Raw genomic sequence first — 19,478 nt, 5'->3', positions numbered from 1 at the left:
CTTGCAAATACACTTGGTATATGGAGATGTGCTTAAGTTCTTTATCCTTTCCTTCTTTTTCTTAATGAAAAATCTGTGCTTTGGGCAAAGACAAATTCAGTGCTGGAATACCTCCTCCCATCCTCTTGCTCATGTCTTGCTCAACTTTAACAATTTTGGGTTGTGTCCATGCTAAAAATTATGACCCCAAAAGAAGAGGGTTTGACAAGAGTTGTGAAGCTCTCAGAGAGTGAGACTTCTTGGAGGCAGTTGTATTTCACACACACATGGCAGCATTTAAAGAGCCCATTAAAACATTCAGTGGAAAAATTAATCCTTCTTTTAACATAAGAGCAAGATCTTTGGTATCTTGGGAAATGATGTGACCCAGTAAGTGGTGTCTTTTGAACAAGTTACTTGTAAGGCAAGCCAGAATATAAGTCAGCTGGTCACAGGCACACTCTTACTATAAGTTAACTCTCAGTTAATCTGAGATAGCTGAAGTTACCTTTTTCCATATCCATAATACCTGACTGACACTGATGATTGCTATCCTGGAACACAGGACGGAAAAGAGTGATGCTGAGCAATGCCAGGATGTAAATGGATGAAATAACCACCCATGAATCCAAACTCTGAAACAAAAATGCATATTTGAAGAAAAAGATTTTACATGCAAATTTGAAGGCTTTGCATAAGGCAAAATTTGATTATTCACTGAAAGCACTGGAGAAGGTAGTGTTGTCATGACTGAAGCCTGAACAACTGTTGGAAATTTTGAACTAAATAGACTTACATGGTTCTAAGTCCAAGTCTAGTTAAAATGAAATGTTAATTAAGTGAAATTTTTCTCTTAGATTGTGAACCTCAGCATTTCTCCACATATCAAAGGTTCATTACTGGGGCTGAAAGTTCTCCTGTTCTGCCTGTTGTCACAAAGCATTTTATGGTCAGAGGTCTATGCAAATTGTTTGTTCTAGAGAGATAATGTTCTTCATACCAACCACAAGGTAAAATAAGGCAATTACCTGGAATAGACCAGAGCCATTTCTGGAAATTTGAGTCATGTGATTGCTACAGAGGAAGGAAATGGGAGCTACTCAATGAAAGTAAAAATGGCAGCAAATTTACCAGCATGTTCTTAATGACAGTATAGTGAGCACATACAGCTGAATTTCCAGAGTTATATCCATGTCATTTTTTCCCAGAGGCAGTGCAGTCAGCCAAATGACTGCATTTGTGCCCTTCCAATAAAAGTTTCCTTCATATTTCTGCATAAGAGATATTCAAAGAAAAGATTCTTCACAGAAGAAATACACCTTTGGCTACATGCTTTGTGTTTTCCAATCTCGTGTTGATAAAAACCTTGAAACCTTGAATTGAGCCTGAGATAGATAGAAAAAGAGTTGTGTCTAAACAAATGGTTAAGGTTTCATGGAGCTGTACAGGTTTCAAAACAGGAGATTATGGGAGTGCCAGACAAACATAACTACAGGCAATTCTATCTGCTCTACTCGTGATGATAACAATTAGGATTTTGTGGGAGTCAATTGCTCAAAGAACCTTGCAGATTTTGAAAATAATGAGAAAGGTTGCTGCCTTCTAAGGAGGAATATTATTCCACCTTGTGAAGTTTGTTCACATGATTTGAAGACAAGATATCTAAAAACTTTCATTTGTGTAACATTCTTACATCTTACACATGTAAGTGCTAAAGATTGTGCTAAAGCCAAAAAGATTGCTTAACCTTTTTGGCTTTTCTATGCAAGTGTAATTCTTACACTTGCATAGAAAAGCCAAAAAGATTAAGAAATTTCATAGCAGGCTGACTTTGCTATATTTAGGTGTTGTATGTGGTGCTTATCTTTCATTTTGCTGAAGTACAAAAACTCTTGGGTATTGACAGTGCTTTGGTCTGTTCACTGATGCACAGAGACTTTCCACACAAAGCTCTGGAAGCACTACAGCCAGTCTGAAGCTACAGATGATTCTGTTAAACTGCTACTGCCATACAAGGATCTGACAGACTGTGCAGATCACAGTTCTCTGTGTGTTCTGTGCAGTAGACACAGCCATTCTCTGATACGATATTGCTCACATCATAAATGCCACGGATTGATTTAAGGATTACAGAATGAATAACCAAAAAGGTAATTGAATTTCCTTGCCCAAACTTGCTAGCTCCAACTGTGAAAATATAAATGAGGATCAATAACAAAAAAATTCCCTACCTAAAATAACCTATCAAATTCTAAGTAGGCCAGGGAATCAAGAAAAATGAACCTTGCTATACCCCAAAATGATGGATGGAATAAATTCTACCATTCTGGCATACTCAGAGGAATATCCTGATATAAACTCTCTTATGTTTTAAATTCAGCAACTGTTCAATCTAATTTTATGCTTGGTACTGATGAGAGTTGTGGAAATGCTCTTGGGCAACAAAATAATAAATAAGAATTAGGCTAAAATTGGAAAATTACATCTAAACATCAAATCAAATAGCTAACAGACAGAAAATGCAGCATATGCAAAGCTGGAGTAATGCTTTTATGGACACAAATAGTGTGCAAAAAGCATAAAGCTACACTAAGCAGTAATTTCTCTATATTATCTAAATTATATGTGCAAAGACTTGATTTATGCACGTGTCGATAAGTATGTGTTCAAATGTAAGGGAATTGCTTGCTTTACTTTCAAAGCCCAACCTCAACTGGTCTGTATCTTTGACTAAAAAAATTCTGAAGTCAGTGCTCAACAAGACCAAACCGACTAGCTTTTTTGTTACTAATTAAATGTAACAAACTGTTTAAATGTATATACTGTTTAAATATGACAATAGAAAAAAACATAACAATCTAGAAAATGGCAAAACATTGGCCAGTTTTGCTAATAAAACCTAGTAATAGAGATAAGAGTTGCTTTAAGACCACTGTGCCTTATGAGTACTCATTGGAGGCATGAAAAGACGTGAAAACTCTTGTTTGCTCCAGAGCCCTCCCTTTGTGTGGTACTGGCACTCAGATGCACTTATGCAATAAGCCCAAAGATGGAGTGAGAGAGCCTTTTATAGCACTTCAACAACTCAGCAGGAAAACAAACTTCAGTGAAGCAATCCCTGGGTAGGTTTCAATTAATAATGGACTTTGTACTTCAGCAGCTGAATTAAATGTATTTATAAAAAAAGAAAAGAAAGAAAAAAATCCTTGTGCATAAATAGAACGCACAAAACTAAATGAAAGGAAAGATCTCTGTGAATTTGCTCCCATAAGAGAAACAAAGGTGACATCCAAGTCCACAAAGGTGCTTCCTTACCCACTGCTTGGATACATCCTCTGTCTGCTGCAGGCTAAACAGCAGCAGCTGCCATAGCTGGGACCAGACCCCAAATGAGTGAAACACAGACACTTCTGCCAAAAACCCCCTATTATTTGTCCTGCTCTACACAGACCTATGTTTAAATTCAGGGACTGCTCTGATTCTATTTAGAGTGAAGCAAATTAAGGAGATCATAAAGGATCTTACCAATCAACACTATATACTCTCTGGCAAGGTTTCAGCAGAGCTCCAGTTGGAATAGGATGAGCACAACAGCCCTCTATACAAAACCATGTCAGGTAAATTCTTCATTAAATTCCAATCATTTTATTAGACTTTATACATGCTAAAATCCTGGTACTGAGACCAAATACTACCTTGCACATCAGAAGTCTGTGAGTTACAAGGTTTTTCATCTCCGGTAGCACCAGAAATTAATAAGCTCTACTGTGGTTCCTGTCCCAATATAAGATACCATGTGTTACCAGTGTTATTCCTGGCTGTTGGAAAGACTGGTTCTTGCTTTATGTTTCAGAAGAAAAAGCCAAAGAAATCTACATCACCAAACACAGTAACATTCCCACTTCCCACCTTCTGGTTTAATAGTTGAGATGAAACCTCTTTACCTTCCAGGGGCATCTCCCTTTTCATCAAACCAAACTTCTTCTCCAGAAACACCAATGAATGAGGATTTGAGGAGGAACTCCAGGAGCTTGCTGCCATCAATTGGCTTCATAGCATCACACAGTCCGACATGCCCAGGGCAAAGGGAATGGTGCATGTTTTGTAGCCCATAAGCCATAGCATATATTGCATTGATGACAAATCCCATTTTACTGTCCTGCACATAATTTTCTTCTAAGCTCTCATTGCCTACAATAGTAAGAAAAAAAGGATTGTTATAAAGAAAGATGAAATTACATGAAATTATGAAAAAAAACAACAATATAGAAAAGGGATTTCCTTCTTTCTGTTATAAAGCTTTAGAGGCATAAACAACGTGCCATCAGGGATAATTAATTAAAAAAAAACCAAACAAAAAAACAACAACAACAACAACAAAAAAACCCCAAAAAAACAACAACAACAAAAAAAAAAAGAAAAACAAAAAAAACACCAAAACAACAACAACAACAACAACAAAACAAAGACAAAAAACAAAAAACAAAACTTGCCCACTATGACCCCAGAGATCTTGAATTCATTAAAAGTGAAATGCTTCATGAGAAACCACCTGTTTAATCAAGTTGTCATATTTCATTTGTTGGGGTTTTTAAAGTGATTTCCTTGAAAAATTGACTTTTTGTTACATGTGAATTTTTTTTTTTAATCTCATGTTTTTGAAGGTCAAGATAGCAATGTCTCTTTCAGCGTTGATAACTAAACAATGTAAATCAGCATCACTTCTCAAGTTATCAGAAACAGTCCTTTTAGTTAAAACTGGTACTAGGTATGCCAGTATGGGATTGCTACAGAAAGTCAGCCAAAGTTCGTAACACTAAGTTTTTGTGAAACTGCAGCAGGAACAGACACTGAAGTCTCCTTCCTCTCAGCAGAAACAACGTGGCAGCAGAGGTTTTCTCCATGCAAAGGTTTTCCCACTGATTTGCAGCTGGGCCAGCACTGTCATAGGATGCTGCTTTTTGGCTGCACTTCACATCAGACCCTGCTGGGTCCTGGGCTGCTCCCTGCTTGCCTTCTGCCTGCTGAGCTGCTGCAGACACTGCCAGTGCCGACCCCAAGGCACTGCAGACCTGAGCTCTGGGGCCCCGGGGCAGCTAGAAGTGAGAAACCTCCTTGTTCTGCTTCTTTCCCCACGAGTCATTCAATGACAATATGCTCCAAACGGCAAGTTGCTTTTATCTGCAGGCCTCCCACGTTCCTGGATGTTTAACAGGCAATGGCAATCCATTACTTTGTCTCAGGAACACCTTGTGTGCACCAGGGAAGTAGGATGTGTGAGAGACTAGCTGTTAACTGACACTTCTTGAATCCAGGTTGGAGAAGATGTTTGTCATTTTAATGTGATGAAAGGAGGTAAAAATCTGCAAGTTCATCAAAACTTTCAAGTTAAAAAATAGTTCCTTACCCTAATGTAGCTATGATATGGCTTTCAAAACAAGCCATGAAGACTGTCCTTACATTTATCATTGGAAAAGGCTCTGATTTGGTAGGTCTTCTCAGTCTGCTTGCACTAAAACTCAGAAATTTCAGCTGGGAATTCATAGGACAGCAGAGATCCCAAATGCAGGGATATCTGTCTTGCTTTCCCTGGGTTTCATTGCAGCTGGGCAAGAAAATTTTGCCTCAGTAACTATTTTGCAGATGAGCTTAGCAGAGCAAACAGACGTGATGGTGAATTTAAAAAGCTTTGTGAATATAGCATAATCTGACTGAATGAGTTCATGTGCTCCTCACTACCATACATTCACCACCAGCACCACCAAGCAAGGAGCAGCTAGAAAGAAAGCACAAATAAATTCTTTCCAGAGGCAATGTACTTTCTTTGTGAGAGAAGGTTCACAGCTCCCATTCAAATCACATGAAAGAAACACCACTGAGATTCATGTTGAGAGACACGGGAAGAATAGAAAACCTTGTATGCAAGATGACAGAACATTCACCCAGGGAAGCAGAGAGCATGCCAGTGCTTGTGCACCCTCACTTATGCACAGCATAGCCTTGACATCTCTATGCCTGTATATGCTAATATATAGCCTCAATAAATTACCTTTTGGGGCGTTTTATCAGCTGATTAGTCCCATCGGACTAGCACACTGTGAATTTATCACTGATTCTGCTTTCTTGTAGCTAGAAAATGAAATTGTTCTCAGTCACTAAGTCTCTGGAAGAACCTGGGCTTGGCACAGCATTTCTCTTGTGAAGCTTCTAAGCAGCAGGTTATGGCAAAAGAAGCAAAAAGCAGATAGTGCACAGCACTCACTATCTACTACATGAAAGCTTACTTCAGATCTTTCTCAATTTTTTAAATCAGTTAAAAAAACCTGATAGCATAAACATCAGTAACTCTTGCAGGAGATAAGGACAGTATCCATGTGTTTCCTGAGGAAAGCCTCCATGTAGGTGATGGAGGTAGAAAACAAAATGTAAAAGGATTTGCCAATGTTTAAAAACAGGCCATTCCCTTAAGTATGTACTAACTCAGCAAAACATGCTTTGGATTATCATATTTCAATATAACATGCACACCTCCAAAGAGAATAAATAGTTGGTGGCTGAATAATTTGCTTTTGACTATTTTGGAATGAACACCTAAATTAAGGTTGCAAGCATATAGTCCCACACTACAGAGATGACTTCCTTAACGACACCCATAGAAATAATTGTATTGTAGTAGAAAGGAACATGTGAATTGTCTGAATAAATTGTCCCCAGATCAGAAGTATAAAAATCCTTATATGTAAATAAGATATTTTTCAGTAAATCCAGAATGAGATTTACTATTACTATTTACCATTTACTCTTTTCCCTAAACTTAACTTCCCAGAGTCAAAATCCACTCTATTTCATTTTCTTGATTATAAATATATAATTATAAATTATTTATATATATACACTTATGCATTTGAATTTGTAAAATTCACTTAAAACAATCAGTTAGAAATCTGTGGGTTTTTAAAACAAAAGAAATCATGTAATTGTGTTCAGCCAGAGAGAAACAGTGTTCAATTAAGTTTCCATAGGGCAAGCTTTTAATAAATGCAAATGTATTACTATATTTGTCATGGGCCATCTCTATAAAGTTGTATTTTTCCTCAGTAAGTCTATGAAATGTAACAAAGAACAAAGCAGAACCCTGAACAGTGAAACTTTTTTTTTTCTTTGTTTCTCAGCCCTCGGAAGAAAATGTCATTGATCTACAAAGACTAATAAAAAATATTTTGTTCGCTTTCTTCCTTTTTTTTTCTTTTTTAATTTTAGAGACCTTAGTTTTCACTAAACAAAGAAAAACTGTAAGTCATAAGTCATGTGAATATTGGATTAATTGAAGTCACTCAAATTAGACCATTAATTTTTGGATGACCTTGAAGAATTCAGGTGTCCTAAATATCATACTTAATTTTCTATTGGATGTAATGCAAATCTTCCTTTAATAGTTTAACAGCTTCTCAGTAGTCTAGGTCATTTTTTTAATCACAGTTTTGATTTTAGTCTCTGTTTCTGTCAGTAAATCTTAGAGGATGAGGGCATGTGCACACATACACTGCTAACTGGAAAGGAAAAGAAGAAAAAAAAAAACAACAAACAAAACCCAACCAAAAAACCAAACTCCACATCCTGGCGGCACACAACTGAAAAATGCTCCCAGTAATGCTAAAAGTGATACTGAAGTACAAGTAGAAGAAAGGAAGAGAAAAGAGTCCAAATTTTCATGAAAATCACTCTTAATTTTTCCATTTACTGTAATGCACCTCGCAGCTAAATAATACCAGCTTCAGCTAAGTCCTCAGAAGGATGTGACTGTGAAGCAGCCATGAATTTAATTTAGTGCTTTTACTGTGAAGTTAGTGTGGAGCTAGCAGTGCTCTTGAGAACAGAGAGTGTATTTTGCAAATCCCACTTGACAAGCTGAAATAAAGAAAAAAAGTGTTATTGGAATTATGGCAAGATATGAGTTAACTACCATGTAAAAGTAAAGATAGGAGATATCTCTTGATATTCAATATAAAAGTCAGCACCAAATATTACTCGTTTGCAGTCCTCAGAAAGGTTAGGGCAGGAGGGAATTTGTGACGGAAATAAATGTAAAAACATTTTGGTTGGGGAATATAGCCAGTTGGCAAATTTTGAGCAAACACAGACATTTGATAAAGAACACAGTCTGTTCATAGATGACTCTTGATTAGCTTAAAAAGCCAAAATCTGTTCAGCAAAATTGTCATAAAAGACAATATTTCATCTGGAGTAGGCAGACAGTTTTATTATTTGCTATGGTCATCTGCTGAATGTTTAGGGTGAAATAAAAAGTTACCACCTGTCTTCATTTCTGGTGATCCTAACAGAAGTATGAAGGTATTAAAAATTGAATATACTGCTTTCTCAATTTGCAGTTGTCCTTTTCAGGACTGCCATGCTTCATGGGAAGGCCAAATGAGATTTTTGCTTTTTTGTAAGTTACAACATGAGTGATGGTTGCATTGAATGTGAGTGCTAATTTATGGAAAAAAAATCTGGAAGGACAACTGGGGGCAAAATTTCACTGGGAAAATGAAGCGAAATTAAAAAATCTCCCATACTTTGGTTGCATATGCCAAGGAGTAAAGAGGGCTTCCCCCAAAAAAATGCTGGGTATGAACTGGTAGAGCAGTACCCAGGTTCCTAGAAAATGTCCATATCCATTGGAAAAATTGTGGAGGCAGGTTCCCTGTCCTCCCCTTCACTTCCAACAAACACTGGAAGAGGCTTCCTACAGAGATGGCCAATGCTTCAAGCCTGTCAGCAGTTGGAGCCCTTTGAACAAAGCCCTTAATAATCTGGTTTAACTCTGGTCAGGTCCAGCAGAACTGAAATTTAAAAAACTCTAATGAAACAAAAGAACCCACAATGGCTTTAAGAAAATTTGCTCATCTTCCTCTGTGCAGGTTTGTTTGTTTGCATGTCATAGCATGTCCTTGGAAAACACTGGATGTCACATATCTCACACTATCTCATGCTAAAGAAGACCTGACAGACTTCGACCACAACAAATTTGGGTCATAGGATATTGCAAGGAGCAGGGCAGAAGGTCAGCATTTTGACCTGACCAGTCATTTTAAATCTGGGACTCTAAAGGTAGCAACTAAAGGTTATTCCGGAAACTAAATGACACATTAATGGTGATGAACAAACTTAGTTAATGGTGATTTTTGTAAAATTTTAGGATATTTGGCTACTTAGAAAAGTTGAAACTATTTTAGTTAGATGCTTAAATATTTAATTATGGTTTTATCTTTGTGCACATAGGAGATAAAATGTAGCAAATTCTACATTTCTGTTTTGTCACCAATTCCTTGAAAAAAATTAATTTTTAATTTTAGTTAAAACTATAGAATAATTTAGGTTCATAAATAATTTCAAGATCATTGAGTCCAACCCTTAACCTGACATTGCAAAGTCCACCAAAAACCCCTTTAATATCTTTTATGACAGTAGCCAGATTGTGCTCCAGCTGGACTTAGGCCTTTCTAATTTTCTCCCTGCATAACCTCATGAAATCCTGGCACTCCTGCTGAGTTGGTTGCCCCTTCACTCAAATGCCATGAACTCTCCTTTTTTTCCCTTGAGTTCCAGCCAAAGTTATCTGTTCAGACAGGTCAGTCTTCTCCCCTGGCTTATCGTTCCACACATGGGAACATTCAATAATGGCTAATCCTCTAACCATTCCAAACTATGATTATATAAAATATTTTTTGCAAAGGGTTTCATTTATTTTAACTCATTTGCCATTATTGATTCAAATGTTTTAGAAACATTGCCAGCTCACTCCCTCTTATATTCTATTTGTAACATCTTTTTACATTATCTAACTTCAAAGATAACAACAAAATTATTTAATAAATTTCACTTCAAGGCACTGCAAAATGAGTAACAGAGGTTATAATTTCTCTAGATGTGATAAGTACAAGATGGTGTGTTTAAAACTTGTTCATCTTTTGGGTTTTTTTCTCTTCATATCACCTTTTTGATAAAAAATACGTTCTGTTCATTAATATTGTATGGCTGAATGAAATCTGCACTTGTGAAGAATAAAAAGTGAACTTTGTACTCACTATGTCAGAAAACAAGTCACAGGCAACAAGTCATTTATTCTATATGCAAACATCCAAAAACTTTTTCCAGCACACAATCAAATATGCAGTAACAAGAATTCCTGAAGTTTTATTTTCCTATGCCTGCTTTCCAAGGCATTTCAAGCTGTAGCTCACTACCTATGAGGGAGAGGCCCATGATTTGGTGACTAGAACAGGCGATTGTGAATCAGAGGCACAGGTTCCACTTGTCGTGGGCTGTCTCAATGACTTTGCTGTTTCTATGTGCAAGCTATAACGTGACCACCAATAATTTGTGGAAAAATTACCTGGGGGAGGCATATTTTCCAAGCCAAAAGATGTTCAGAAAAAAACAAGGCTTTGCTTCATTCTCAATTTAAAAAAACTTTTTCAATTTTCATGAGAAAGAATTGATAGGCTGAAAAATTTCTCACAGACCATAATATATGTTTCATTCAACCTACAACAAATGATCCCATCATGGTAAATTATTGTTTCTTTTATGGCTTCTGTTCCCAGAAAACCAGTTACTATTCTGTTTTCAAACAGAACAGGATATGTGCAAATGCTACCACTTTACTTCTCACTTTGGTGTCTGTATCTTTGCAGCAGGGAGGCAAGTCCAAGAGGCAGCTGAATACAGTGAAAGAAAGGAGATGTCCCTTTCAGGGATCCCATACACAGAGGATAGAGCTATCAGAAAGGCACAAGATGAAACAGGAAACTCAATTCCCATTGTATGTGAACTATCTGTCTGGACGGAGCTCCTCTATTTGTTAGGTAAGGCTAAGGAAGGATTTAGTATTGTTATGTAGGAAAAGATCTTTCCCTAATGTCCCCCGATCACCACGTTGCCACTCTATAGGAAGCAATACATTTCTCCATCTAGAACTGCAAGTTCCTCCACCTTTTGGCAAGAGAGGTGTTCCTTTGATTTTTTAAGATTTTCTAAGCCTTCTGATGTTTGCATTCTTGTAGCAAACTTTCTCACACACTTTCTGTAAACAACTTATTGTTTTGCATTCTTTTTTAGAGGAAGAGAAATTTGATGGACTGTTAGTTTGTCCAGTGTCATTGGAGAGGTGGCGCTTTCATCCTCCAATCCACTGTCACCTTTGGAAATCTATAAATGTTGGAGTCAGAAAATAAACTCCCTTTTTTTCCTTCCTTGAGAGCAGCAGCGTGTCTGCGTCATGTTTTCTCGTGTCCTACAGTAACAGAGAGGAAGAAGAGCTTTCGCAGGAGAAGCTAATAGGAAAGAATATCTTTAAAAATGCACGTTCTACACCAGATTTTGAAACATGCTGATAAACATTTGACATCTTATAGTACTCATGAAGCAATAAATGAAGTTCACGGGGTTTCAGACTTTGTTTTCAGGATGTCATTAAATCAGAAAGGTTTTGCTTCCATTCTTCAAATGGTTTTTATTTCCCTGAGCAAAGAGATTAAATTCATGCAATTACATTTGATGTATTTTTCCCTGAAAAGCTAGGATACAATTACAGTTACCAGTTGAGACACCCTGCTATTTTCTCTCTGAGCATGGTAAAATCTATGAGACTCTCAGATACTACTGCTTTATTACATCTGGTGAATGTTGTTTTTTTAATTGGGATTACTGTATTTCTATTATTCTATATAAAACTAGAGAGAAGAGAATAGAAACACCCATTTGAAAGCTGTGTGTTCAGCAAAAGCTCCTCAAAAATTTGCACTGGAATTCTCTAAGGCATTAAAAGGATGGTAATTGCAGCAGTATTTGTATGGAGGGGGTTATTTTTTATCACTAGCAAAGTTTGTCAAATCACTGATGAAATTCTTCACTTGAAATAAAGTTGATATTGAATTTAAAAGGATTTGGTGTTTTAAAATTTATTTTTACCAGCATATCTTTTGCAGATGTCAACTCCATGAAATCAGAATGTGAATTCAGCCATCAAGGTACAGGTTCTCCTTCATTTCAGATATCTAACACCTTAACCTTTTAAGATGAGTACCCATTTTATATATACTATACACCACCAGTGGCTTCAATTTCTTTGCTGCTTTTATGAGTATGCCACATTATTCCCCAATGTTCAAAAAGAAGTTCCTTTTGTTTCTCCCTGTGTGTCAGAAGGAGTGGGGAAAGATTTAATTAAATTTACTGTCTTGGTTCTCCATATCATGTTATGTAAGCACATTAGGGCTTTAAGAGCTTAGTGTCAAAGACTCTGGAACAAGTCTGGCATACACAAATACAAGAGTGCCACAGTGAAGCTGAAACATTGTGAGGAGAAATGACTGTACGAGTTGCTGACTCACTCATTAATCAGATGTAGAGCGAGTGTCAGAGTCTCTAAGCACAGGGCAGGAGAAAGGGGACCCAGCAGTGCTGCCAGCCCTATGCCAAGTCTGAATTCACCACATGACTTGGGAGCTAAACAGAAGGAAACTGATCTAACTCCTCCTTCATTTACCAGTCTGCAGACTTTGCTAAACAGATACAAGAGTCTGAAGTTTGCTCCCCCCTCTGCTCTTCCTGCCTCTTCCCATGGACATTCAGACTCTCACACAACAATATGACTCCAGGAGGAGCAGCAAGAGACAATGCACATAGCTTGTAGAGGTATGATGAAGAGGTAGATGATGAAGATGTGTTCTAGTGTGCCTTTGTCCAGGAGAGTAGAAAGTGTCCTTTCTGTGTCCCAGAGAAGCCAAGCAGGGGATGAGAAGACTGTCATTTTCCTAGGGGTGCCTGCAACCACAAGTGAATGTGAAGACTGGGCACGCCTGATGCCGCAGGACAATGCAGGGCTGAGCAGAGAGGGCACGTCTGGGTGAGATATTACATATTCACAAGCACTTATAGCTGACGTGAAATGCCGCAGTCCCTGTCTGCCTTCAGGAAAGGATGGAGGAAAGCTGGAGGCCTTTGCAGCAATTGCCAGCATGGCTTTGTCAGAACTTCATCATTGGAGTGGGAGGCTGTGTTGGAGAAAAAGATTCCTTTTCCCCTTCTCCATAAATCCACATTTCCTACTCTGTCTCTTGTGCTGTTTAGCAGTGATAGAAAGGACTTTAAGGGAAATATAATGCACCACCTGAGGGCCACGCTAACAGCACATCTGTCTGCATGCCAGGAGCCCCAGGAGAGTGCTGTCTCTTCCTTCATTAAGCTCCCCTGGCAAGGTGTAGCTCTCCAACACCACAGGTTTTGCAATCTACACAGATTGTTCCCGTGAGTTTATAACTGCTGTCACCAAGAGCTGAAGAAACTGATCACAGAGTTGAAAAGTTGCAAGTGTATAAGTCCACAAAAGCAAGAGGGAAAGGAGCAAGAAACTAGGTAACAAGCAGAGAAATTCCACAAGTTCATGTACAGGGAGACATGCTGTTAAATGCAGATCTAGAGAAACCCACCTAGAGCAGATGGCTTAACAGAAGCTCATCAGCCTAATAAAGCTTCTGTAGGGGATGATATGGCCTGAAGCCTCTGTGTTTCTTCCCATTAGGCTAAAATTCCTCATAAAAATTTTTACTTACCAAAAAAAAAAGTAGGATTTATGGCCCTATGAGGATGATATGCTGAGACTCCTTCTTCTCTAAACAAGCCTGCAAGCTGGCATTTGAAACCCCTTCTGTACACATCCATTGCTATGAACTGTTAAAGGCTTGGCAGGACATTTTAGCATTGCTTCCCTTTGTTCCTAGCTTTCAGTGGAATGATCTTGATGAAATAGCTCTGCAGTCAGGACTGGGTTTTAATGAAATAGAAACGGAAGGATCTACAACGTATATCTCAGTGCCAAGTGAAAAAAAATCAGCCCATTTCAAAGAATAATAAAAGACTCATACTTGTGAATATTTGTGTGTGCACTTCAATGAAATCAGCTTGAGAAGTACAATTCACAGAATGTTCAACAGTGAAGCAAGATAACAAAAACCTGCCACAAATGCAATGTTTCAAAGTTATTGTTTGCCTCCTTTTGGCTGTTGTCTTAATTCCTGTTCTTTGGAATTAATGCACTGGGAAACAACAGAAGAAAATAACTTCCCCTATTTGAAATAAATCACTTCCTGTATCTTATACTCCCAAGTAAGCATCAGTACAAATGGTTTGAAAAGAAGCATGACTTTGTATTTATGGGCCATTGTTTTCATGGCTGCAGTCACGTGCCAAACCAGAAGCATACTTAAAATGCCATAATGAAATAAAGTTGTGGACATCCATTTTTATGCACACTCTAATGAAAATGTTTGGAATCAACTCCATCATGAAGCAAGTAAGTTGTAAAGATATTTCATCTACTTGCAGATCATAAAAATAATCAATATTCAGCCATTCAAGCTTATGGAAGTTCATCCCTGATGAAAATACTGTGATCACGTATTGGAAGGCTCATGAAAATGAACAGGAAATCACATGGAAATACAGTGGCTTATTATGGTCAAATACTCAAACATGATACTCAAGACTTTAAACTGGAAATCAATAAAATATTGATTCTGAGCTTGGGAATCTATCAAGTCAGAAGCAGTTTAGGCTTAAAAGAAATCTACACTAATTCAGATAGTTAGGACATAACATTAAATTACATATTCATTCTAGGAAAAAAAAAAAAAAACAACATGGAAGAGAACATGAGGTGATTCCAGCATCCTTTTTTTGAAACAGAGAGCAATTATGATGAGATCTTTACGAATAATTATTATTATTACTTTGTTTTCCTCAAATGCTGGACTGCGTACAGTCTGACTACAAAATGACCACAATATGTTCTTTTACTTATTTGAAATTATTATTCACCTTCTGCAGCAACATATAATTTCTCAGTTCCTATTTAAATTAGAAATTAATATTTCATCCTATAATCAGCAATAAAATATGCCAGATGACCTTTTTCATTGATTGAATGGTTTGTATATATAATCAACAAAGACGCTGATTTCAAATCCTAATATAGCATTTAAAATCCATCTTATTATTCATTAGCTGACTAAATTTTAATGCCAGCAAAGGCATTTGAATGGTCAGTCTCAGCCTTTGCAATTAAAGGACATAGGCAGCAGCACAGTTATTTTAATGGAAGATTCACGAGCAGTGGGAATGGAATGGAATGGAATGGAATGGAATGGAATGGAATGGAATGGAATGGCTTTTCATCTGTCTTAGCCTGTTCAGAGGCCGTATTCTCATCTGGTGTCATGGGTTTTGTTGGGCAGTTATTTTGCAGTGGTAGTGGTGGTGGTATTCTTCACATTATGATTTTCTCTTCTTTTCTTCCGTCCCCTTGGGAATACGAAAGCAGAGGATTTAATTTAACCTCTGTCAGTTACAGTTCAACAATAAACTATCTCTGAGCCTCTCTCAAACTCTGCAGGGTCCCACAAATGTCCATGCTCCCAAGGCCTCAGGCACCAGTTTAATCCTAATATTATTTAATGTAGTTATTATCACAGAGACCTTGGATCTGCCTTCTCTTGCTTTCTTCACAGCCTTCTCCCAGTGCCATGTGGATCCTGACCAAGATTCTCTAAGAACAGGATTCCACAGAGACCATTTTCTACATGACCTGAACTTCTGGGGAGAAACAAAAAGAAAGAAATCCCAGTCTTGAGTCTTCCCCTCTCCCTTAGGTAGCTTGCTGCCTTATTCGCACACTCAATTAAAGACATATTTAGAACTACTATTCTTAACAGATCAGTTATTTGGAACAAGCCTAGCAGATAATAAGTTGCTGCTACTCTTACATGAGACAGGAATGAACACACTCAAAATCAAATTCATTTACATATGTAAAAGAATGTATACAGATTTTTATGCTATTTGGCTAGTTTTAATCGAGTTTTCACTCTTAATAAAAAGAAAAAAGAAGTCAAGTCCGATACCCTTGTAGATGTTCCATTGTAACACACTACAATAGAAAAATGGAAAGTTCAGGAAATAGGACAAATTATATTTCAGGTGTCATGCTTTTTATATGTAGTCTGAGACCTTATCTGAAAGAAAGAGATGGAACTCAGTAATTGTACTGCAGCTTTCAGAACATTATCCACCATACAATACTTAAATTAGGAACCTAAATACATATTCAGGTACCTAATTAATTGACTTGATTAATGCCTGAACTTCTCTAGCTGCTGTTGACTTTCATGGAAATAATGGGAGATCAGTACTCTTAAAAATCAGGCCAGTTTATCTAGGTCTCAGAACATGCACTTGAAGATCCTAATTTTGAGCATCTTCATCAGAAAATGCTGGTTCAGAGTTGAAAATAAGCAATTTTCATATTAACCACAGAATGTAATGAGGCAAAGGAATTTACAAGAGATCTATTCTCAGTATATGTTAAATATATGGCACCAGCACAAAACCCAAAATGAAGGTCAGGGTCTTTAGAGTGGAAAAGTATGATGACTGTAATAAGATACACATATTCATCTATGTTTCTATGTGTCATGGAGACAGAAAATGGAACAAATCACAAACTTTCTTCCCTCCATTGATTTATATTTGTAAATGTCTAAGTCAGTGTATGGGCTTGAGATTCTGAGGTCTTCAGAAGTGTGGGTCAAAATCTCATGGTAGGACACAAACTAGCTGGCATAACTGGTCTTTTCCTGTCTTAAATTCCAGTAGTTCTACCTGAGTACAAAGAGCAGCCAGGAAAGATATTCACTATTTACTGTGCTTTAAATCACTATTGATTTTAGAAGGGTTTCAGAATTCTTGTCTGTACCACCCATCAGCCAGTACTACTGGTTTTTCCTTTCTTTTAATGTTTTTGTTATTATTATTCTAAGAGAACAAACCTTCTTCCTCACTTCTGTTCTCAATGCTAAGGTGCTATTAAAAACCACCAGCATTAGCTGTCAGAATACAAATCAACACGAACACCAATGTGCCTTACTTCTGCAGAAATATAGCTTACTCCAAATTTCTCTTTTGCCAAGATTGCTGTTGATTTTGCGTTTGTTTTTGTTTTTAATAGTCCATATCCTCACACAAGACAGCCTCTGTGTGAAGGGCTGGCTTCCTGGAGCCACATGTCTGGAGTCACATGTCTGGAGCCACATGGCTATCCAATGAGCAAGGCTCAGGCTACACAGCAGTCCTGTGAACATGCAGCTTCTTACAGAAAAACCCCTGGCTTCCCAGGACCAAAGCCAGATGCTGCAGCCGCTCTGGAACTACAGAGTAGTCTTGGCCACCCTAACCAGCTGGGCTATGTTATAAATTAGCAGAGTAAACTCACGGTTTTTGGTGAAATTAAGCATACTTTTCAAATGATTGTTAGGAGCACCCATGTGTTCCCTTTAACCCTTGCATTAAGTAATAATTTAACCACAAATACACAGATCACAAAGACCCACTTTATTGTCCCCTCACCTGGACACCTGCCCAGGGCTGTGTTCAGTAACACAGAGATGATCCTTCTTAAAGCTTAGCTAAGATTAGGAGTTTCTGAACAATGTCTGCACAAGCACAATGCATAAGTGACTAGAAGCAAAGTACAGCTAAGCAAATCAGAAGATAAAATAAGTGGCCCTAATCTGTAGTCACATTTCAAATTCAACAATAAAACAGAAGCAGAATTCTTTGTGATCTGAAAGAATTTTAAAAGCATCAATTTTAGCCCACCTCTTGTTTTCCTGGGTGTAGCCAAATGTGACAATGAAGAAAACAAGAGATCTTGAGACCTCTCAAGAAAACAGGCCCCCGTGGTATGTATTTTTAGACAAAATAGGCCTAGAAAAAGCAGCAGACTAAGCTGGCCTCTGCAGAAAGTAGACAGTTCACTGCCTAGCATGATGTGTACAGTGCTACTGCTTTGAAGAAAACAGCCCTGCTTTTTCATTCCTATGGAGCTGAGCCTGAATCCAGAGTTAAATGGAAGATTTGAACTTGTGGGCTCCTCCAAAGCTACTTTCTACCTTATGAATCTCAAAAATCTCAGCTGGAGGAAACATTTTGAAATCATCTGGTCTAGTGCCTTGCTGTGCTACAGTGGATTTCTGGCTCAGCCAGAAACCCAGTGTCGATGCAGTATCTTATCATTTTTCCCTAACTCTCTCCATACAAGCAGACTTCTGCACTTCCCCAGACATCCCAGTATGAATGGGAAAACAGAGATTGATTCTAGCAGCTACTTTTCAGACCACACACCTTCCATCAGATTATTCTCCCTGTGGATACCAATACAGCATATTCTGAATAGGAAATTCTGTGGTTTTCATGGTTTAGGTTTTATCACTCAGGCTCATAATTTATTGTTCTTTATGTCACTGCATGCCCACAATCTTTTAAGAGGAACCCATTTATTTTAAGAACGCTACTGGCTATTTTTCAGAAAATATCCTTGTGTGCAAAGAGCATCTAGTCTGCAGCTAGACAGGTGTGAGAATGTAGGACTGTGCCTACATGTGTTAGCCTCCACTGCTTCTCCTTTGCACCTGTATTTATGGGGTAGTGCTGCCAGTAATGACAACCTGTAAAATTGCAAGCTGAGTTTAAAACTTTCCACCTACAGGTAAATGAGGAAATGGAAGATATAATTTAATAAAAGACATGGGGTCTGACAGAAAGCAGTTTGTCTTGTGTTCAGATCAGTTACTTGTGTTATTTCATCTGGATGACTTCCTGGTTTGGTTAAATGTTTATATCTCTGCTAATTGTTCTGATGCACAACCTGCACAAACAATTGATTTCTAGGAACAAGTAAATTTTTGTTTTAATTGTGTGCTTTTGTCCTCACTGTAGTCCTGATAAAAGTTTAAATCATCCGTGGCAATCTGAGCAGTCAGGAGTGGCCCTGTCTCTCTCAAGGCACAGGAGACAGAAGTCTGAAGGAGGCACAAGGGAGCATGATTCAGGTGTCCTCTTCCTTAGTAGCACCATCAGTTTATCCATGTAATGGAGAAGGGTGAATGTCACAAGCCTACTTGAGGATTTTTTAAGCCCAGAAGTGCAAGCTTTTACTGTTAAAATCCAGAATGGAAAATGTAGGTGTAGATTCAGAAAACTTTTGTGAAATGCTGCTGTAATATGCATGTTCTGTAAACCATGTTATATGCTGTTTACAAAGGCACATGAATATTGCTCTTCTCCTTTATTTCATGATAATGTCTTTTTTTTTTTTTTTTTTTTTTTTATTTAAATTTTTTTTTTTTTTTTTTTTTTTTTTTTTGTTATAGGTCCCAAAAGAAGAAAGATATTTATTTTTATTGTATACTTATAGACAGACAAGTTTAAAAGTACTTTTGGAAATACAAAATTTAAGATAATTATTACTGGTTTTTTCCAAACATGGACACAAAAAGCTAGAATGAAATGAACAAAAACCTGGCCATTACATCTTTTCCAAATAATTTACATGATTTATCACAGATAAGCACATTATTAATCCTTCTCATCTTTAAGACTTA

At 37.5% G+C, this 19,478-nt stretch overlaps 1 protein-coding gene across 3 annotated transcripts in view; it reads right to left on the bottom strand.

Moving 5' to 3' along the window:
* Window positions 1–19,478, bottom strand: part of GRM1 (glutamate metabotropic receptor 1) — a 177,951-nt gene that overhangs the window by 38,256 nt on the left and 120,217 nt on the right. For all 3 annotated transcript variants that reach the window (XM_041469882.1, XM_041469883.1, XM_041469884.1), the window contains exon 4: window positions 3,924–4,170. In XM_041469882.1, the coding sequence (XP_041325816.1) occupies window positions 3,924–4,170 (247 nt within the window). The remainder of the gene's footprint in view (window positions 1–3,923; window positions 4,171–19,478) is intronic.

Source organism: Pyrgilauda ruficollis, unplaced genomic scaffold (assembly GCF_017590135.1).
Source record: "Pyrgilauda ruficollis isolate IOZ18807 unplaced genomic scaffold, ASM1759013v1 scaffold24, whole genome shotgun sequence".
NCBI lineage: Eukaryota > Metazoa > Chordata > Aves > Passeriformes > Passeridae > Pyrgilauda > Pyrgilauda ruficollis.
The sequence above is the reverse complement of the archived record's forward strand: the minus strand, read 5'-3'. Positions and strand labels throughout refer to the sequence as shown.